At 40.0% G+C, this 23,075-nt stretch overlaps 1 protein-coding gene across 1 annotated transcript in view; it reads right to left on the bottom strand.

Annotated features, from left to right (window-relative positions):
* The window catches only part of LOC113984062 (chloride channel protein D-like), an 83,649-nt gene that overhangs the window by 40,606 nt on the left and 19,968 nt on the right, over positions 1-23,075 (bottom strand). The window contains 5 exon segments of the mRNA XM_027713764.1: positions 10,753-10,924; positions 13,317-13,488; positions 13,955-14,055; positions 17,498-17,589; positions 22,777-22,971. Of these exon segments, the coding sequence (XP_027569565.1) occupies positions 10,753-10,924; positions 13,317-13,488; positions 13,955-14,055; positions 17,498-17,589; positions 22,777-22,971 (732 nt within the window).

The raw sequence follows: 23,075 nt of genomic DNA on the forward strand, positions 1-23,075 counted from the left end.
AGCAACCTTGTACTTTTTTAACGCACAGTATTGCAGAATGCTTTAAATTATGATTCATGACCATTTTTTAAAAGTAAGATAGACAACGGCAGTGAATCTGTCATATTAAGTGATGCTAAAACCAACATCTCCAGAATGACACAATTCTTGTGGTCCCAGCTCCTGAGGTGTATAAAAGGCTGGAGAAGAAAGAGCCACTTGAATACAGACAGCTGCAGACTGAAGCTATTTGATAAACACTATGCCACAGGCTGAGAACTTCATTTCAGGTCTAACTTCAGTAGGAGATTATACCTTGAATAACAGAACAGAAACATTACAAAATCTTGCTGTTATCGAAACGAACATAGGTATTCATTCACTGAGCCACCAGTTTCTTAAAGAAGTGCATTACAGAATCTGAGGTTCTGAAACTGTTCCCCATCCCCTTCTCCATGAGAATAGTTTCACTTATTTCATTTTCCAGACAAGCTACTGCCAAAAAACACACAGTGCTCTTCCCCTAGTTGGAGTAAATTCAACAGAAAATAGTAGGATCTAATGTATTTAACAGTTTGCTGATTATGCATTGTTACTCCAATTATTTTGGGATTAATTTGAATAAGACTAGAATTACTACAACACTACTCTGTATCTCTGCTTATTTGTAAAAAGGTTGCAATCAGGTTCTGAAATAATGTTGAACACATTAGCTCCTTCTGACAGGCAGTGGAAGCAGAGCGAACACTTACCCTGTTAAGTTAGCTTGAAGATTTTGAAAAACTGTTTTGACTAGGGTTTAAACGCTTCATTAGAAAAAAAATCAGGCAGCTTAGTAACAGAAAGTTAGGCCCTGTCAAAACAACTTCTGTGAACCATCTCAGGTGTAATCAAAAACGGTAAGTGAGCCCTAAACTATTTAAGTGTGACCAGCTGATGCATTAAACAGCCTAGCACTGGGAAGAACCTGCCAAATTAATTTCCAAATAATTATGCACTTCCTCTGCCTGCTTTGAAGGAAACATGGTGCGAAAAATCTTGAATACTATACATTTTCCCCAGCTTCTGCAAAAGATTTTCCTTTCCCCACCAAAATCAGATAGAAAAGCAGCCATGTGGCATTCTCTCCTGGGGAGTTAAAATGAAGACTGTGGCCATGGGGAGAATCCAAAGGCTAAATTCAGTATTGAGTAATCCTGCTGGAATAACAGTACTTAAAGCATCTAATTTTAAACTATTTTTAAGCATCTAAGGAGAGAAGAATTTGAACTTGGCTGTTGGGTGGGCACATATGCCTTTCTGCCCTTTTGGTAAGGACTCCATAACACATGCCTTATTTACCATCAGAGCAAAAAAAACGCTCCCTGATCCAGACCATGTACATGTGTACTCATTCTAAAGCAACGGTCAAAATCTTCTCTCATCTATGCCAATGTATCACAAGAGATGCTGACACGATCTATCATGCATTTTCTGTACTGCATTTTCACACAGCAGTGGTTCTCTTGGCAGAGAGAACGCTGCTTATCATTTTCTCTCCATGTTTGCCCCAGGAACCCAATGTCCCTTTCACGCCCTTCCATCTTGAGCAAGTCAGAGGAAGGCACAATCAGTAATCTCTCAAGGTCTGCATTGCCAAAGTGTGCTGTGAGGATGTATTCATTTTTTACAGCCAGTTCTCTCCCTTGTCTTCGTCTGTTCCCTCCCAAGTATTGCATACACTCTGCTAAACAAGTGGGAGAAAGGGAAAAGTATGACTCAAGTCTTCCAAATAAATTCTCTTTACTTTGACAAAGGGTCAGGCTGAGGAACAGGGTGAAATGGGAGCAGTATAACCAGAGTAATCTGAGGTCAACCTTCACGCTCGTATGATCTGAAGTGCCAGACAACTCCACTCCAACTATTTGCACAGTCTATGCAATTTCATCCTTTCTAAAGTCAGACACTGCTGTTTCACAAGTTGCACCAGCAACTGCAGAAATCACATGCTGCTGCATAACTCACCAACGAACAACAGTCTGGGTGGCCACTGCCAGTTTGGGGTGTTGGTGGGGTATTCCTTTAGAGATGCAAGAAAGCAGCTCAGGTCTGACTCTGCAAGCTTGCCTGAGGCGTAGCCAATAAGGCACTGGAGAGTTTTTCTGTCATCACTCTCTCACATTTCAGAATGAGAGAAGAGCCATCATTATGACAGGTTCCACTGGGTACCATTTTTGCTCCACTTTTCTGCAATGCTTCTACTTCTTCATGTGCTTTCATTGCTTCCCCTTGGTGCCTTCCTCTGTTCAGTCTTGTTCATGAGAGCAGCACACCTTTCACCAGTGTTCACCATCACCACCATGTATGTTCTGGATCCAGTCTTATTCCTCTTCCAAAAAAAACCAGAGGACATGTTGAAACTGAAGCAACAAAACATGTCATTCTGCCCATGTTAAGCAGAGGGCGGGCCATGGTCTTCCTTAGGGATTTACCTCTCTCAGGAGAGAGGTAAACCTACAGTAGGAGCCTCCTTCCCACCAACAGACCATGTCCAGCCCAGCAGCTGCTGGGTTGTGTAACCACTTGCTCCTGTTTCAGCAGGGTCCAATAATTAAATGGGGATCTCTGGCCCCAAGCCCCCATTCATTAGAACATCCGGTTACATGGGGTTTTAATTCAAAATGATTATAAAACCCTCAGACTGGGCGAAAAAAAAATTAGAGAGATAGGCTTATTGTGGTAGTTTTCATCCCAGAGATAAATCATTTTCTCAAAATTTGGAAAAAAAACCACTATTGGCAGCATTAGGAAGGTTTTAAAGTTAAAAATATAACAAGAATTAATGGTTTTCATGACAATGTAACTGAAAAATGTCTTTAATTTAGAAACAAATTAAATTTGGCAAAGAATTAGTACATAAGACAGCCCTATTGCATTTTGTACTTTAAAAAAATTGAAAACAGATAAGATACTGTGAATTAAAAATAACTTCTGCAAATTAAATTCCCATGAACTTTCACTAAGGTTTGTGTTACATGTCCCAAATGTACAGTTGTATGTTGGAATACACTAGATCCCTTTATTTATAAAATACCTTTAAAGCTACTGAAAGCTAGAGCCAGAAAAATGACTATATAAAAATGCTATCTTCTCGAATTACAACTTAATTTCCAATGTGCGTATTTAAAACAGAGATGCAGTCTCAGTTTCAATATTTCAGATGCATAACTGAACTTTCTAAAAGTTCAATGCCAATTGAATCCATGTTGAATTCAGTCGTGTCCCTTTTTTTTTACTGATAAAACCTGCTACCAAAGCTGACACAGCTATATTAGAGATAGAGCTGGATTCTCTTCTAATTTAGGAATTACCTACAGGCTAACCAACCGTCCCACAGTTGTAGTTCTTCTTTAGAGATGATGAATACAGGAATCAGAGGGGACTTGTTCTGACTTTCTTGGGTTGGGTTCACAAGGCTACTATCCAGAAAGAAAAAAAGGGGTTTCTTTGGCTTTTCCCTACAAGCATACATTTCTTACGGAATGTTCCATTGACCTGACAAATTGCTTATCATCCCTACAGAGCAGTATCTTTTAGGTTAAAACCCAAGAAGCCTTCATTTGGAATGCTATATTGTCATCTCTTGCAAATTTTAAATTTGGATTTGCCTTGACCTCTCAGATTAAACTACACCTCCCATGATGCACCTCCCCCTCCTTCCTTGAACATACCAAGAAAGTTTCTTTACTGCTTCATGGGAAACATTTCATTCCTTAAAGGAAAATGATAACATGAAACAACCAAGTTTTATAGCAAGACATTTTAAATATTTTTTCTTTATTTCTGTTTTTCAGATGTTCAGTTTTTTGATGAAATGTTCAAGGTTTTTGTAAAAACAAATTTGAAGGCCTCATTTTCAGACAAAAATAGAGGAGAAGTAAACTTTTTGAAATCATTCTAGCCAGGGTGGTGGTGAGAAAATGAGCTCTTGCAGACTACCATGTTTATAGTCACTCCAACTACAAAGGTATTTTATTGTATTTGACCATAGAATCATATTAATCTTATTTGACCATAAGATCTTTCCTAAGAACAAGAAATTCATGTATTTCAAATCAGCCTGTTCGGCCTGTTCTATGCCAAAAGCATGCTCAGCACGCAGAGAAATATTCTCCTTACACCACAGCAAACCATAATCCTTATCAAGGAAAGGATCACACTTTGGATGGCACTATGAGTTTGGAAGGAAACTCCCTTCTCTTCAAGTAGCCAGATCTAACACCATGCTTTATGGCCCGAAAACAAGACTGGTTTCTTTTAAGACCAGAAGGACCAATTAAATAATTTAATTTGACATCTTGCAAAATATCCTGCTTCCTGTAATCACTCATGCCATAAGACCTGCCCTGAAAAGCTGTCATGGACCAAGATCCAATAGTCTCCATATTCTGAAGCTCACAGTACAACTATGCAGCAGCTCGAGTCCTGTCACTTTGGGGTCAGCTTCTACTCTATTTGGAAAGAACATCAGGTACACAAGCCCAGCTTTGTGCTAGCACTCACTTTTTTTCACTTAATAATTTACCCAAAAAAAATATGACAAACTAGGTGGAAACTATGAATTACAGAAAGACACCTACAGTCTAGTTGGTGTTTTAAAGTCAGATATTTAAGGGGTATTTTTATTGCTTCCTTTATGGAATCACAGAATGGTTTCTGTTGGAAGGGACCTTAAGGATCACCTAGTTCCAACCCCCCCACCATGGGCAGGAAGACCTTCCACTAGACAGGATTGCTCAAATCCCCATCCAGCCTGGCCTTGGCCCTTCTCTTACCAGAGCAAGATCTAAGAAGACAGCAAGCACATGAATAAGTGTCACATAAGGCATAGTTTGCACTGAAAACCTTTTGCACCTCTAAGTCCTGCCAGCTCTGCCAGAGCACCTGCTGGAGTAACATCCAGCTCCCTTTGCAGGCTCTCCTCATTGCCTACATAACAGTCACAGGCATTTATATACCAGAGGAGGACAAACCATTTCATACTGTGAGCTGCTTTAATCCTTAGTTTCCAGCTCAAGGAGAAGAGGGAAAAGCAGAAGGTCGAGGCAGCAGAAACAGCCACCACCCAAATGGACGTGGAGGCTGCTCGAGGCAAAAGGGCACTATGTGTCACATAGCGAGGAATAATGAGGTCTACCTTCTCAGGGAGACCTTCCCCTGCTAGCAGCCAAGTATAACAGCAAGAGGTAATGGGGGCAGCAGGCAGCTGGAACCAAGAACTGAAGACACGTCATTCCTGTTCTGACAGAAATGCAAAATATCACAGGAAAAGCAGTTCACTGGGCAACCCAGCATTTCTACTAAAACAGTCTCTACTTCTAAAACAACCAAGACCCAAACACAGCAGCTGCCAATCTAGTCCATGGCTCTCCACCACTACAGAAGAGGAACCTGAAGTGAAAAACAACACTACTCTCAGCATGCTGAAAGGCATAGCTACACAGACTTCTGCTGGCATCCCACTAGTCAAGAAGAAGTCATAGAATTTACACCCATTAACATTTACATTTAATCCAAGAGTGATACATATCACAATTTTGTTGCCCAGTTAATGTACAAGTTACCATCTTCACCTGCAGATTAGAGCTATCATCAATTAGATCAGGCCTCACTGAAAAGAAATTTGATTTAAATCAATGAGAATTCCTGCACCCCTTGCTCTTTAGCAGGAACAGAGAAAAGCAATGCCATGAGCAGCCAGGATTGTTTTCACTGTTAGGTCTTCGATCACCAAGGAAAATTCAGAATTCATATTTGTGTCAACATTTTCAAAAACATCCTTTGTGCTTGCATCATCCTTTCTGCAAATGGTTTCAAATGCAGCATCTTGCATCCTACAACCACTGAGGAGCACAGCTCTCTTGTGAAAAACTTGCGCTGGTACCAGGCAGATTTGACATCTATTTAAGAAGTCTTGTGCTACTTTTCTATCTTGTATCACTATTCTGGTTTTCTTATAACTTCTCTCTAGTTATCTGGATTGGGTGGTTGTCTATGCTGTATTCTCACATCACATCTGTAAAACAACGTGTGTCTGTCACATCTACAGCCCCCATCTAAGGGCCCACAGCCAATGCTCTACTGAAATTTCCTGTGAAAGGACTTAAGTTTCTTGAGAGCCAGTTTCTCAGAGAAAATGAGAAGGGTAACCCCAGAATTTGCAACAATACATCCTGCCTGTAATTTCAGGTAAGTACATTTCACCTAAAATAGAAGTACTGAAGGAATACACAGACAGAGAAGAGGTTAGGATTTAGTTGTTACTACCTGCTGATACAGCTATTTTTTTGCACTTATTCAAGATGACCTGTAATACTGCTGTGAAGCATGTTGGAAGTATACATTACAAAATATTTGCAGATGACACTAAGCTGGGGGGGAGTGTCCATCAGCTGGAAGGCAGGAGGGCTCTGCAGAGGGACCTGGACAGGCTGGAGAGTTGGGCTGATTCCAACGAGATGAGGTTCAACAAGGCCAAGCACTGGGTCCTGCACTTCAGCCACAACAACGCCCTGCAGCACTACAAGCTGGGGACAGAGTGGCTGGAGAGCAGCCAGGCAGAAAGGGACCTGGGAGTTTGGACTGACAGGAAGCTGAACATGAGCCAGCAGTGTGCCCAGGTGGCCAAGAAGGCCAATGGCACCCTGGCCCATATCAGGAACAGTGTGGCCAACAGGTCCAGGGAAGTGATTCTTCCCCTGTACTCAGCACTGGTGAGGCCACACCTGGAGTACTGTGTCCAGTTCTGGGCCCCTCAGTTCAGGAAGGATATTGAGGTGCTGGAGCAGGTCCAGAGAAGAGCATCTAGGCTGGTGAAGGGACTCAAGCACAAGTCCTGTGAGGAGAGGCTGAGGGAGCTGGGGCTGTTCAGCCTGGAGAAGAGGAGGCTCAGGGGAGACCTCATCACTCTCTACAACTCCCTGAAAGGAGGTTGTAGCCAGGTGGAGGTTGGTCTCTTTTCCCAGGCAACTAGCAGCAAGACAAGAGGGCATGGTCTCAAGTTGTGCCAGGGGAGGTTTAGGTTAGATATTAGAAAGAATTTCTTTACAGAGGGGGTGGTCAAACATTGGAATGGGCTGCCCAGGGAAGTAGTTCTCCGTCCCTGGACATTTTTAAAAAGAGACTGGATGTGGCACTTAGTGCCATGGCCTAGTAACCGCAGCGGTAGTGGATCAAGGGTTGGATTTGATGATCTCAGAGGTCCTTTCCAACCCACCTGATTCTACGATTCTATGATTCTATGATTCTAAGTGAGGTATTCAAATTATGGAAAAAAAATTGTTCATTTTTGTTTCTTAATGGAACGTGTATAACAAATATACTAGATTTCCTAACTATAGGACAGTGGTCACTTACAGCAGTGTAATTTATTATATACAATGCTCTGCCAGCATACCTGTCTTGACACAGGCATTAAAGAACAGAAAGCACAAACAAACCTCATGTCTGAGTCTTCAATGCCATCTTAAGAACCAGACAATTTTCCATACAGTTTGTTATTTCTGCCATATTGCAGACTCAGAAAGACATCAACAAGCAACTTTTCATTATGTTCTGAACCCCCATCAGATGGTCATATTAATTCAGGACCAACATCATGCCCATTAGCACAACCCATTCATTCACAACAGCCACACCCACCATCAGCAAGAGACTCTGGGACAGACCTTGGGTGATTCAATCCCCTAAGAAGATTTCCCTTTGGTTTATATAAGGACATTGCATTTCCCTTTCCAAATCCTAAGGAAAACTCTATTTTCTCCTTTAGTCTACATCTGTCAAAAGGCTGGTATTTCAGTGTTTCACACTCAAAGGAGTGTCGTGAGTTTAAACCTTTTCAGAATTAATTGCATTCCTCATGTCCATCAGAAGAGATTTCTTGAAGAAATAATTTAGGCCAATAAACTGATATTCTGCTTTAATTCTGTTTGAACAGAACCGGCAAGAAAGGAGGTGAGACTCAGGGTTATTTTCTGTCATGTGTAATAGAAAGAAAGACAATTCATGGGACAAAGGATCCAAATTGGTGCAAATCAAGCTTCTTTCAGCTTGCACACAAGGGCATCAACAGTACTGTACAAGAACACTAATACTACGCTAGCCTAGAACACTAATATATATATTATATATATTTTTTATATATAGAACACCAATACTGAGCCAGCTTTCCTCTTTAACACTTGTGAGGCATTGTTATTGAGAATCAAAAATAAAAGAATGATAAAAATACAGAATAAGCCAGAGAGCAAACACACTGTAGGAAAATGCTATTCCTCTTCCACATCTAGAGCACCCCTAGTCCTGCAAGCCCAGGATACATGACACTTAAAAGACGTGGGAGACAGAAAGCTGTGGGAAGGCAAGTCATAAGGCTATTCCTTGTACTTGCCAAAGAAAATGTCACCACATCTACTGTTTGCCACAAAGAGCTGAGGATGAGGGTCAAATGTCAGCATGGGGGGTAGAAACTGGCAGCCAAGAAAGAAGAGGTGGGCAGATGCCTGTGGGGTCTGCCATGAGAAAAAAAAAGCATCTTACAAACCTGTTCACTACAAGTCCCACATTCATAACTGTTTCCAAATGGAAGGCTGTGAAAAGCCAAAGCAAACATTCTCAATTCTTTTTGAACCCATCACACAATATAGGAAAAATATGTGCATTTTATGGTTTGAGGGCACAACCTTTTAATTATGTGTTTGCATTGTCATGTCCAAGACCTTTTTTCTCCCCAAAAATTAATATTTCCTCAAGCAATGCAGCTATTTATCTTGGATGAACATGAATTGAAACAGAATCTGCCTCTGCAGAGAGAGGGACAGAAGAGTTAGAACATGACACCTAGGGGAATTCAGAACACACTGCAACACAATCCTCATCATTTTTCCAGTGCCTTTTCAACTCAATTTCCTCCAGTTCTCTTAAGAGTTTCCAGCTATTGTTTTGCATATGCTGTATGTGCACGACCACAGAGGCACTTTGAAAACAGAGTTATAAGTGCAGGTAATGCGGCAGGTAGGGAGAAACTGAAGCAAATAAAATGCAGGAATTTTCTCTGTACTAGAACTGAATGAAAAGCAGTTCTGTCATCCAAGACCAGCAAGTGTTCTGGCACATAATCACCTCTCACTTCTCTGTGATAAAGCTCAGCCTCACGATCTAAGGAAGATGTCAATCAACTGCTTTTGCCACTAACAACTTATAGGTGCAGAAAGACTGCAAAGTAATGGTTTACAAATGATATTTAAATTAAAATATATTGAGCCATTGCAAGAAAATTCAGGCCTACTTTGGAAAAGACATTACATTTAGTCATAATTGGGGCTCTCAAAAAACTTACATCTAGTGTTCAAGCATCAGCTTTCCCCCCCTTCAAGTCTTAAAGACTTGAAGGCCAACAATTGGCCAATAATTCATACAGTAACTTCCAAAAGATGCATAACACCAAGGACAGAAGTAGAAATACCAGAGTCCATTTTTACTTAAAGGATAAGTAAGTGCTAAAGCACCAAGAAGATACTGAAGGAGGACTGTTTCCATAACCAATCTAATTATTATTTCACAATAGAGAAGTTTTTATGAACATACAACACCTTTCAAGATAGAATGTAAAATAAAAAAAAGAACCACACAACCAAAAAAAACAAAAAAACAAACAAACAAACAAACAAAAAAAACTTCCTAAGCAATTTACACAACCTACCACTAACATGGATGCAACTTGGCGTGAGTGCCAATAAACAGCTACTTAATCAAACACTGTGCAACAGTGTACTAGGAGGGAAAATCCAGGTTTAGTCACTCCGTGTGAATTCTGACATTTCCAAAGATTTTAATGAGATCCTTTTGGGCAAAGCCAGGTGGGTAGCCAAGTCTGGGTTTAGTCATGGGTGAAATTTCCACACACACTAATACTCACAGGCCTTGAATGTCCTGCCGTGGAAGAACGAAAACTTCCCCCTTGTGACCTCAACTTCACTTCTCTGTTGACTAAGCTGAGTTGCAGCTGTGCCTTACAACTCACCATCCCCAGGTGTTGCAATCAAGGAGAGCAAAGAATATCCTCTCTAAGTATAAGAGTAGTATGTGCAAATACTTTAGCTTCCAGAAGTTTGCCTGGAAAGTATTGTAGTGCAGACTCAAGATGCTCTGTTATAAGAGGAGGGGACCAGGAAACAGAAATATTAAATGTGTTCCAAATGAATTTCAAAATTTTGAAATCTATGAGGCATAACTTGACCAGAGAGACCTGTGAAGCTTTCCATTGGATCACTTGCCTATACTACTGGAAGTCCTTCACTTACTCCATCCAGAAACCCATATTCAACCCCAGCATTAATAGGTACATTGTACAAGGCCCTCATACCTCATGGAAGTCAATTCACAAGGCAAGCAGAGTGATCTACTATTGTTTCCTAATCCAGAAGAAACATCCTTTTTCTTGTTTGTAAACCACTGATGGCATTATCATTTCTGTAACCTCAAAAAAATTAAAAATAGGAGAAAGAATTTCTCAGTCAAAGTGTTATTTTCAAACTTACACTTCACAGGTAAAAGTTCAAAAAACCCCCAAAACAAAACAAAAAAACTTTTTCAGGCAAGCTTGAAACAGACAGGCCAATAATTTATTTCTCTCTGGTTCAATGTGCATGGGACAGTGGTGGTTTATTTAGCTGCAGCAGCAAATACTCAACTCAACCTTGGCTACAAAAATACCTGAAAACTCAACATACTTACCATTATCACAGTGATGGAGATGGTAAGTCTTGACACTCCACTGAAAAAGGAGGCAGCTCCAATGGCAGTAAAGAAATCTGGATCAATCCACACTCCATGTTCATTGGTTTGAACACCAAAAATGGAAACAAGGATCAATCCCATTATCCTGCCATACAAAGCTCCTGTATACCTGTACATATGAAGAAGAGCAATCCTCTTGGCAGTTTCCTAGAAATGCTTCTAGTATTCTGCTGATTCCAGGTTAATTTTGTCAACTCCTGCAGAGACTCCGTCCCCACAACCTTCCTTAGTATGGGCATTCACTTAGCACCAATCAGCTATCACAAAGCTGCCAGATTTACCATACTTTGAAGGAAAAAAGACTAATGGTATGTCTGTCTTAATGTCCTTCAAAGCCAAATAAGGATTGACCTTATAGCAATAGTCAAAACTATAGGTCACTGATATACACACTGGGCTATTTCAGTTTGTAAGGCCACACTTCTGGAGCTCCAGCCTCATATAATTTCTTAAAATTAAGTCTATCTGCACTCCATAAACCTGGTAAGTAAAATATTACAGCCATGTAACAAATGGGCAAAAAGAAGTAATAGGTATTAATGATCTGCCCAAAACTAATCAGGAATGAAGCTGTGAAGAGAACTCAGGAGTCCTCAAACCAACCAACACCGCAGAGCTAAACCAAAATGTAGCACAGTTGAGCAGGTAATTGCTGATGTAATACACAAAATTTCATTCTATATGCAAGGAATTAAATATACATATTCAAGTGTCAGACAACAAACCAGACTTGTACATTCACTTTCCAGAAATGGTGAATTACTATTATTTATACAATAGCCATATACATGATATATATTATCTGATTTTTTTTTTTTTTGATTGTGCATGGGGGAATTACCTCAAACGGTAGAGTGCTCGCTTAGCATGCAAAAGGTAGCGGGATCTATGCCCGCATTCTCCAGTGTCATGTTTTGATGTATGTACTGGGGAATGAGAGGCTGGAAAGCAGTGCCATGGAAAGGGACCTGGGGATCCTGGTTAATGGCAAGTTGAATATGAGTCAGCAGCCAGGAGGGCCAACCATGTCTCGGGGGGGCATCAGGCAAAGCGTCGCCAGCCGGTCAAGGGAGGGGATTGTCCTGCTCTGCTCTGCACTGGTGAGGCCTCACCTTGAATATTGTGTGCAGTTTTGGGCACCACAAGATAAGAAAGATATTAAGCCATTAGAGTGTATCTGAAGGAGGGCAACAAAGATGATGAAGGGCCTTGAGGGGAAGCTTTATGAGGAGCAGCTCAGGTCACTTGGTCTGTTCAGCCTGGAGAAGAGAAGACTGAGGGGAGACCTCATTGCAGTTACAACTTCCTTGTGAGGGGAAGAGGAGGGGAAGGCACTGATCTTTTCTCTGTGGTGACCAGTGACAGGACCTGAGGGAATGGCCTGAAGCTGTGTCCGGGGAGTTTTAGGTCAGATAGTAGAAAAGGGCTTTCAGCCAGCAGGTGGTTGGACCCTGGAACAGGCTCACTAGGAAAGTGGTCATGGCACCAAACTTGTCAGAGTTCAAGAAGCATTTGGACAATGCTCTCAGGCACATGGTGTGATTGTTGGTGTGATGCAGGGCCAGGAGGTGGACTTTGATGATCTTAGTGGATCCCTTTCAGTTCAGGATATCCTGTGACTCTATGATTTGAGGAGGATCGTCTTGCACCATTACACAACTTTTTCCAATTTATTCATACAATAGACCTATTTGATTGATGGATGCAGTTCTGGAATTGTTTTTAAAACTATATACAGTTCTACAATGGTTACAAAAATTAGGTTATCAGTTAAGAAACATGGGTGCTGGCAGATAGACTTGACCATATCTATTCAGCCAAGAATCCAATGTTTCAACAAACACTATATATTAAAAATTGACTTAGACAACATTTTGGGGATGGCAGGAAGTGAATACACAGGGATAGGGCAATGGCAGAAAGCTGTGCACACAACTAATTATTTTTAGACTTTTTTTCAGTATTTTAATTGCATTATGCACTCTTCAGCCATGACTCCTTGCTTGCTGAACATTAAGCCTCTCAGCATTACTGTAAGAACCTTGCTCTACTCTACAACAGCTTTCTAAAAACTACAACAAAAGACCCAACTGTAGTTTTCTCCATAGTCTAGGGTGTTGATTTTCAAGATTAAGGTTCAGGCTATTACGTGCATAAGAAACAGATGAAGAGTCTGGATCTGAACCCGTATTTTTACAGTTACAGAGATGGAGCCAGAAACTGAGGCTCCTTCTGGGTCCCCAAAGGATTCAAATGCTCTATACTTGGAAAGTCCACAGTTCTGGCTATGGTCCTTGCACAGCTATTCTCAGACTATTTCTTCATTCTTTTCCACAATTTTAGCATCTCTTTCCAAGCAAACCATCCTATTCTAGCTATACAGCCTCCTCCAAGCACTCATAGCTTTGCTATTGCCAAGCTTTCAACCTGCAATTCAGACTGTTACTACTCAACACAGGCCTTTTGTAGAGGAAACACAAACCAGGATGGGTGGAGCTTACAGCATAGGAATAATCAGGCCACTGGCAACTGCAGAACCTGCCATTCAACAGCTAAGGATGAAATAAAATGCCAAGGCAGTGCACAGGGATATGTATCCAAATTTTTCACAAGTCCCATGTTCAAAAAGATATGTGATCCCTTACTTCCCATTTTCAACTGGAAGTGCAGCAGCTGCAACACAGACAAAGACATGTGCAGAGATACAAAATATTAAAAGGTTCCTTTACAAAAATGCAATTTGTAGTAGTTCTCATTTGCCTAAACTTTATTTAAAAAGCAGAGTTTTCATTACAGCTTCAGCATTTGAGGCACTTCCAGGAAAATAAGGAATATATGTTCTCTCCAGTCTGGTTCTCTGTGATGTTAATCCTGATCTAAATAAAGAGAAACTACAGCCATTTAAGCCAAAGAAAAGCAACAGTACTACTTCAGCAGGGCTCTTTCCCCATTCCTTTCAGAGGCAGTAAGTCAGGATCTTCCCAGCACATTTGGCTCAAATATGGAACTTAGTTCTGATATGTCAGAAGGGAGCACTGCATTACTTTAAAGAAAACCTGTGTTATGAGCAAATATACCCTGATATCGCCTCAAGTTATTTCACTTTCTTCCCAGGTATCAATCACATAGCTCCCCTTACCTTGACTGAAGGTTTGATTAGAATATCTGACTTCATCTGGACCAATCCATGTGCTTGAGGAACAGCTATATTCTGAAATTTCCCTCTTGAGCTGATTTATGCTTAAATATTAAAAACAAACAAAAGAATTATTATGGATGAATATAACTTACCTTACTGCCTGTCCAGAATGTATCTGCTAGAAATACATCTTACACAAGAAGCCACCTTTCCCTTATATTTCCCAATTAAGTTGTTTTGTTAACTAATAAATCTAGTTTACTAGATCAGTTTATTAATTATTCTACTAATCTATCTGGTTTATTACATAAACTTCCTCATGCCAAAACTCAAAATTCCCCAAAAAAGGAATCACTTTACGCTGCCTAAACCCAGAAAACAGGGGAAAAAAATTATTAAAATGCACAACCTGGCCTTGATCTCTTTGTCCACACAACATTGTAACTCTATAAAACAGGATTATCCGACCAAAAATGAAGCATTGCTGACAGCAAACACTTTGGTGGGTAAGCTCAGCATCCCAAGCTGATAGAAGCATTTGCAGTTAGAAAGCTTTGCACTGGAGAGCGCCATGGAGAGCTGGAAGGACTTAGAGGTCTCCTCTTCCACAGCAGCACAGGCTATACGCAAACCACACCTAAAAGATGTTTGTCCAACATGTTCTTAAAGCTCTCCTTTGGTAAATACTGGCACCAGTTATTTCAACATTTTGCAACATAGACTGCCAGTTATCATGCTGACCACAACCAGCATTTCTGCACAGCACTACTATTCCTGGACACTTTCTCAATCTCTGTCATCTGGAACAATTGAACTCTCCAAGCAGGTATGACTTCCTTCTTCCAGTTTGGAAAGCCTCCAGCATGTTTCGGACATCACCACAACCTAAACAGTAAAAATATAAACTCTGTTCCTGGAACAAAGAGCAGGAGATCTCTGTTATTTGACCCACCTGATCCCCACTCAGAACTACAAGAAAAACTTAAAATGCAGCCAACATCTAGTGCTTAAAAATTTCTTCCAGACCCAAGATTGGCAACAAAAGGGACATAAGATACTTCCCAATCTTGTATTAGCTTTTTACATTATTCCAACCACTCAAACAAGAATATATTCCAAATTCATAATAGTCAATAAAAAACCAAAAACCTGATTACTCTGTCCTGCTTTGGAAGTCATATGACTGTGTAACTCATTTATATCAAAGACTCAAGTTCTACACATGTCTTTGCTACCAGTAAAGGATTGCATACACAAAAAACAGCACAACTGAGAAGCAATTTGAAGCTTGCAGCAATGCCAAAATAACAGAGAGAGAAACAACAGAAGAAAGGTTGTTTTACAATTAAAGTACAAATGGTTGAGCAAGAAGAACAAAGCACAGAGAATGGAGGTGTAGGACTTTAGTTTACACACGGGGTTTTGTACCACTAACTCTTTCTGTTCGAAATCAGTATATTTAGTAGAGACAGATTTCTCCCTGGTGGAGGACTGCACTGCCACACTGCAGGAATACATGTGCAGTACTGAGACATGCTGATGGAAGAAGCCCACTGCTTCTCTACCTCCTTCTCTTGCCTTCCCATGACCTCTTAGTTCTCCTTCTCCAAGGAATCCAAGTGCTTCTCCAAGTGCTACAAAACACTACTGAAAGAACTGTTCAGTATAAATGTATGAGGATAAGCTATGATAGAAGTGCTGTCATACTGGCATAGCCATATACAGACCCATCTGTAGCTGCAGGTCTTTTACTATCACAGTTTAAGAGCAAAACCATACACTTGACTGAGTTGGATCACTACAAAAGACAAAATTCAGTATCTTACAATTATTTTTTTTGGTTATATAATTCTTATTGGATCTCTTAAAGTAGCAAGGGTGCTTATTACTAATCTGTTGGATCTCAAGAGGGTAATGATATTTATCTTCTGGAGCACTGACTATCTCACATCATGCTGAGATGAGCCAAATCTAAATGATCCTAACCAAAGTCTTACAACTGCAATCATAATTCCCTTTTTCAACTCCTAAGAACAGGAGAATAGTGAACAAGCTTCTTTTCCACATTTAGTCTTACTACAAACTTATTAGAGACATTGTCACTACTTTCAGCATTTGCATGGCCTTACAAAACCCAGAACAATTTGGTGCTTAATTCCTTTTCAGATCTATCCATTTTCAACAGGATATACTCTTTATAACTTGTAGCCACACCAAATAATAAATTGGCACCGAGACCATTCAGCCTCTAGGCTGCATCAGCATGACTATTTTTGATTCAGAAACAGAAAAAAAAAGCCATGAAATTATCGTGGTTTCAGATGTTTTTCCTTCAGAGCAAAAATAGTTTTGTTTTGAAAAATAACATTTTGCTAGCATTTAGTCCTTAAAATAAAAAAGGATGTCAGGGTGAGGAAAAAGGCTCTTCCCACAACAATCCAAATAGGCATAGACACCAAGTCCTGGTACCAAGTGACAAAGTTTGCTTTTATAAAGAATATGTAAATACATAATCTAGCAAACAATACTGAATCAGGTATTGCAGGTCAAATAACAGGCTAGAATTGGTGGCAAGCATGGAAAAGCATGTCTGCTTTCTATAAACTTAAATAAGCTGTTAAGAGTCCAATCACCAAGGGCAAGTTATTCAGTATTTAAAGTTTGTTTTAAGCAACATAGAAATGATGCTGTCCCCTTGGAAGGAGGAGTTCATAAATTTTCCAGACTTATGAATTTGTAAAACTACAAGTTGGTAGTGACAACTGTGAAATCAAGCTGTCATTTAACCTCAATCTGAGCAATTCCTTTTCTACTTCCTCTGGATTCCTCATACATATTTTTCAAGAAAGATATTTGTACTGCAAAACCTGTATCAGATTCAAGGATCTCTTCAACAACATAACCTACAAAATCCTTAGCCATTCAGTCATATATTCCCTACCTGTTTATTAACACAGGTTAAATGCCATTTTAAATCCCGGGATTACAGTTTCCGCTGTAGCCCCTGATGGGTTGCCTATTCATGTTCCTACAGAGAGGACTGATCAATTATGTCCCTCAGCCAATAGCAGCCAACAGGAGCTCAGAATAACAAAGGTTTTACACCAGCTTCCAGTTCCAGTTTTCCAGTTCAAGCACAGCCTGTCTCCTATGGGCTAATATACCTATCTAAAAGGCCTATAAACCTTTAAAAGCAAAATCAGGATTCTAAATTGAAAAAGTGCTCATGTGATACATATAGCCATTTTTCAGGTTCTTTTCTTTTTTTTAGTTCCCTTTTGTTTGTTTCTTTCTTTCTCTTTTTTTTTTTTCTTTAATTTGACATGACAGCAAATGCCTCTCACTGGAGAAGTTTAAGTGTGATTAAATTTCAATGATTAAAAGATATGTATGACTTTTGTCTCTATGTGAATTCATTTTAAACACTCAGCTCTGACACACCTTTGGCTATTTTCCATCCCAAATCCTTGTAACAGCTAATTGGAAGAAACAGTTAATAACTGTATTCACATATATATGCTCATAGTGATCCTCCCCACTTACACTTCTGAGTTGTTTCTCATCTGGTAGCTTCTCACAACAGGAATGAAAGAAAAGAAATATAGTAAATACACTGTAACAGTTGTCATACATACCTGCAGGCATTGTGAGATGTAAACTATTCTGAGATGTAAAAACAGACAAAAAAAAAAAAAAAGTAAAGTGTCTAAACCGACTAATGCCAGCGGTTACCACAAGGACTCTGTCCTTTTGTCTTGCCCATGTATCCCAAAAGATCACCATTTGCTCATAAGCAATGAGTAAGCCTAGATTCATTCAGTCTAACTTCAGGGACTCAGCTGTTGCAACTGGATAATCGGTCTCCGACTCTGTGGCCATCAGAGACCACCGCTAGCTCCAGAAGGACTTGAAGCATGTGGAATCCTCTACAAATGGACAGCCTCCCCACCATGCCCCACAGCAGGCAGTGGAAGCACAGCCAGACAGAGTTCCTTGCAGGCTGCTGGCCCCTGACTGCAACTTGAGCACAGCAAGTGCTCAGGATCTGTGTCTTTCATTAAGGACCTGTTTTTCTGGTTGGTACTTAAAATTATGCTGTGTGTCAGAAACGGTCCACTGTTTCAATTTAAATTCCTCCCTACTTATGCAGATTTGAAGTCCCTGGTCAGTAGGAACAGCTAAATACTTTTTTCTAACTTGCCAACTTATTACTTCCCTTCTTTCATAGGGAAGATGTTATGAAAGGACTAATATTTAGTTAATCAATGGAAAGAAGTTCCTAGACATCCTGGCAATACTAGACAGCTATAAAGCCTAATGTTGATTAGATGCTACACAGTAGAGACACAGACATTGCAATCCAAATGGATGAAGACATTTTATCAGGTCCTTCTAGTTTTCCACATATCCATTTTGAAGGAAGCATGAATGAAACCAAAAACATTTGAAATAGAGCACAGCAGAAGGTGTTTTCAATGGCCACTTTGCATTCACCAGAAGCAAAGGGAATTTTTTCATGAGATGACTACATTTCAGTGATGCTTATTTTTCAGTGCAACACAGTTCAATATAACACAGTTATATTTCATTAAAAACTAATGTTCATTTTTTTTATCTTAATTGAGGTTAATTTACATTTCTGTATAAATGAAGACATGCCCAAAGTTTAAAAAAAAAAAAATTAGAATATATTTAAGAAGACATCTGGAGAAAAAGTACTGGAACACACAACCGTACTGGTAATATATTTTCCAAGCACAAAGTTTCATGCACTCTGTGGATCACTATAAAACAGCTCAGACAGCACATTTATAGAAACCTTCAAGCTGAGATTCAGCTCTGTGCAGTTGTGATGAATTGTCAGACAATTCTACCTCAAGCCTTTGTTTTCCTGTATCTCAAAGATTACAAGCTTATGGGCAGAACACATCTACATCAGATAGATGTAACTGGGAGTAGTTCAGCCTTCACAAAGCTCAGGTCAGGTTTTATTTCTGAAAACTTGACTCTGGGACAGTTCAAACCCAGGTCAATTTTTTGCCAAAGCTTCGAAGTCCAAAGGGAGCTAGGAGGACAGATAGCCTGGAGCCAGTGGTTACATATTTAAAGCAGTAGCCTATTTTCACAGCTAGGTAGAAAAGAAAATAATCCTCTCAAGTATCCTTTTAAAGTTTTGACAGCTTATATATTAAGTATATATGCATATATTCTTAAATTGTCCACCCTGCCCATGGAAACACTGAGCTTTTGGAACAGAAGCATTAGTCAACGTGATTAAAAAAAATAGAGAAGAAAGATAGCTCTGCCAGATTCTTGGCAAAACATTATCTACATCGTGATTTCCTCACAGAGAGAAAGGTGATGAACTGAGGAGAAGCAAATAAAGGCCAAGGAGCAGAAGGGCATTTAGGAAGACAGCTTTGTCTAATCTATGGGCTGAAGATTAGATATTCAATTCCAGTCAAAGGAATGGTACTCCGGGTTATGTTGTGGGTGTGGAAGATACCATGATGGGTTCTTTCCAAGTTTAAATGCAAACTGGTTTAAACAAGATTATTTTTGGTTAAAGTCACTGTGACATAGTTTCTTTCAGTTGCTTGATTATGTGAGTTTATTTAAAAAAAAAAAAAGTATGGTTCTCTCAGATCAAACAGTTTCTTTCCTGCCTTTTTCTGCCAAGTTATAATAAAATAAGGACTGTGACCTGAGTAGGATCTTCTAGAGCTAAGAAAAAAGGAAAAACAGTCTGAATAAGAGTTCATGCTACAAAGTTAAGGTAAAAAAACAGTATTAAAAAAAATACAGGATTAAGGTAAAAATATATAAACAGAAGAGCTCTTGTAAGCACTACAACCCTACAAAACACATGCTGTTCTCCCAGTTTCAGGTATGATCTGGCAAGGTGCTAATGGCCCCATGAACTTTTGGAGTCAGTAAGACACCACTCTTAAACAACACAAAATAACTCTTAGGAGGTGCTTTCTTTATATGTGACACTAAATCTTTGCTAGCTGATCTTACATTTAATCCTATAGTGTCTTCTAACATACTGGCTCTTACTGGCTTCTGTTGATGCATGTTTTGGTTTTCATTCCAAAGAGTAATGAGTGTTTTTTACATGCTTAACCAGTTTAGCAACGTCTTTGTAATGTACGATGAGAAAGCCAAAGCTTTCCCAATAGTAGGGGAAACAGCTGTCAAACACAGCACTCCGGCTCCAAACTGTTAAAATAAAAATTGTTACAAAGCCGACCTCTCGCAAATAGAGGTACTTTGGAAACTATGGCTTTTCTACAGGACTAATGGGAGTCACACGTGGGACTCTGCTCCTCGTCCTGCTGGTTTGAAAACTGGATTTGGGTTAGGATGTCTCTTTGCAGTGTTCAACAGCACAAAGCCACAAACTCTTTGCAAGACCTGGGATTAAAGCTGTAGCACAATGTGAGAAGGCTGGTCAGGGGAAAGGTTCTCCCTGGAGCCGAGAAATCCTATTTTTCCTACAGTCCTTACTCACTCCTTCAAAGATGGAAACAAAAAGCTTGAAGTTAGCTTCCTTGGGGTGTCTTGCCTCAGCAGATGCTGAGCCAACACAGCTGCCAACATCCTGCCGCTAAGAGGAGCTGAAATTCAGCTGTCATCGACAGCACAGGCATGCTCCAGCACAGACCTTTCACCAGGATCCCTCCTTCTTCTTTTCTTCCTACCTGAGGTCAGATTTCACCTCTGATGTGCCAACAGAGAACCCAACAAGTAAGGCTGCTGTTCTGAGCAAGGAGCAGGACTAGGCAGAGGAGGAGGCACACTGCCAGAGCACATACAGAACTCTTCTGACCCTATGTATGGAGAGGCAAACCAATGGGAAACAGTCTGTGGAGAGCTTACAGAGACTTAGCCATGCACCTCGACTTATGGTTATTTATGCTTTTAGCTCCAACAGTTTCCCCTCTCATATTTAAAATACTAATTGTTTTCTTCCCAGTATCATCCATGTTGTTAATGCAAGTCAAGATGATTGCCTTTCCCTGAAATTTACATCTTTTTGCTGGCTTGGAGTAGAAGCCGCTGAAGGAATGCCTGGGGCTGACAGGAGGAGAGCATCTATGTGGCCAACTCACTGGTTTACAATCAAGCAGCCCTCTCTCCAGGAGAGAGGGGAGAGAAAGTACACAACAGTATTTACAGAAAACATATGTGAATACATAATACACACTGGCAAGTCTGCCTAAAAGAGGGCAGAAGAAAGGGGCTTCAGTGTGCATCAGTTTCGCTAAAGATATGTCATCTCAACACTTCAGAGGATCAGAAAACTCCTCAGAAGCACTTCATCAAAAATACTGGAAATAAAGGAAACTCATGACAACCAGGTATTCATTGGAAAAACTTGCAGAGAAGCTCAAATTCACACAATTTACTAAAAGTGCAGTAGAAAAGTTCTGAAGGTTTCCTTCCTTCAAATTTAATCATAGGATAGTTTGCACTGAAAGGGACCTTCAAGATCATCTAATTTCAATACTTCTGCCATGGGCAGGGACATCTTCCACTAAACAAGGTTGTTCAAAGCCCCATCCAACTTGGCCTTGAACACTTCCAGGGATGGGGAGTCCACAACTTCTCTGGGCAATCTGGCCCTACGACCTTCACAGTAAAGAATTTCTTCTCAATATCTAATCTAAACCTACTCTCTTTCAGTTTGAAGCCACTGTCACTTGTCCTATTACTAAATGCTCTTGTAAAAGTCCCTCTCCAGGCTTCCTGCAGGTCCTCTTTAGGTACTGGAAAGCTACAAGTTCTCCTCAGAGCCTTCTCGTCTCCAGGCTGAACAATCCCAACTCTCTCAACCTGTCTTTAAAGGACTATTAAGTTCATAATGTTCTTCATAACAAAATACTTAAGTTATAACCAAAGCGTAAAATTGAAAAGTATGAAAATGATAAAAATATGGGAACCTTCTGTATAAGATAAAACATAGGCAGGTATTCTTCCCAAGAATGCCAAGGCAGTGGAAGGATTAAAAAAAAGGTTTATTTCAGATGCGAGGACCATTTCTCAATGATGCTATGCAGCTGGCCTCCAGAGAAAAAAGGCAATGCTCTGCCTTCTCCAAGCCTTTTGTATCTTCTTTCTCTCCTCCCCCCACCCTCTCTGGCCCAAGGAGGCCTTAAACATGTCTGCAAACATGTTATCTCTGTGCATACCCGGGAGAGAGAGAGCTTGCTCACAGCTTCTCCCTGGGACTTTCTCTGAAATGCAGAAGGAAGGAAAAAAAAAAAAAACTAACCCATTTGAGAACGCATTTTGCAGTCTTCCTAAGTGAAACCAGTTCTAGCTTTGTGTTAGAAATTCTTCCTAAATTCCACCTATCCCTTATATTTTGCCTATACCCTTCTTCCAACGGCATGACCCTCCCCAAAGCCATACAACACTAAACAGAAACTCCAAAGCCTAGATGTAAAGTGGCCCCATCATGTTTTATCAGGACATTTGAGCCTTCCATAGACTGCAAATAAATGGAAAAGCACAGCAACATAACTGCTGCATATCACTAAGCTGATGTAGTATCATCAGAGTGAAACAGCAGTGAGGTAAAATAATTCAAGCATGAAAACCAAACTAAAACAAACAAACAAAAAATATCTTCTCCATTCTCATATAACCACCAACATTAAATACACATATGTATTTTGGAAATCTATATGTTTGCTGTACTTTGTTGCAATTATCAAGTACCAGCAGGTGAGACTCACTTTTCAATCCAGTAATTAATGACCTACATTAGCCACTGTAAATATTGTAGAATCAAGAGAAACATATTATTTACTTACTAGGATAAGCACAGCCTCCAACAGCTTGCTTGTTTTTCTAGGGGATAATTTTGGAATTGAATTAAAGAACTGCATACGTAGTTTATTAACCTTTATATTTAGGGAAACAAAGAAAGCTCCTAGAAGACCTCCAAACACACCAAGGAGGATGGTCAGAATGAAGGCCAAGATGTTCATGTCCTGTAAGTTCTTAAACTGAGTCAAAGAAAGGAGAAAAAATGTCCTGAGCATCCTGCCAGTGACATGAACTATTGCACCCTCTCTCACAAAACCCAATACTTCAAAGTAATTTCTATACA

The sequence above is a fragment of the Pipra filicauda genome, unplaced genomic scaffold (assembly GCF_003945595.2).
Source record: "Pipra filicauda isolate LSUMZ 115617 unplaced genomic scaffold, ASM394559v2 scaffold175_size1500280_pilon, whole genome shotgun sequence".
NCBI lineage: Eukaryota > Metazoa > Chordata > Aves > Passeriformes > Pipridae > Pipra > Pipra filicauda.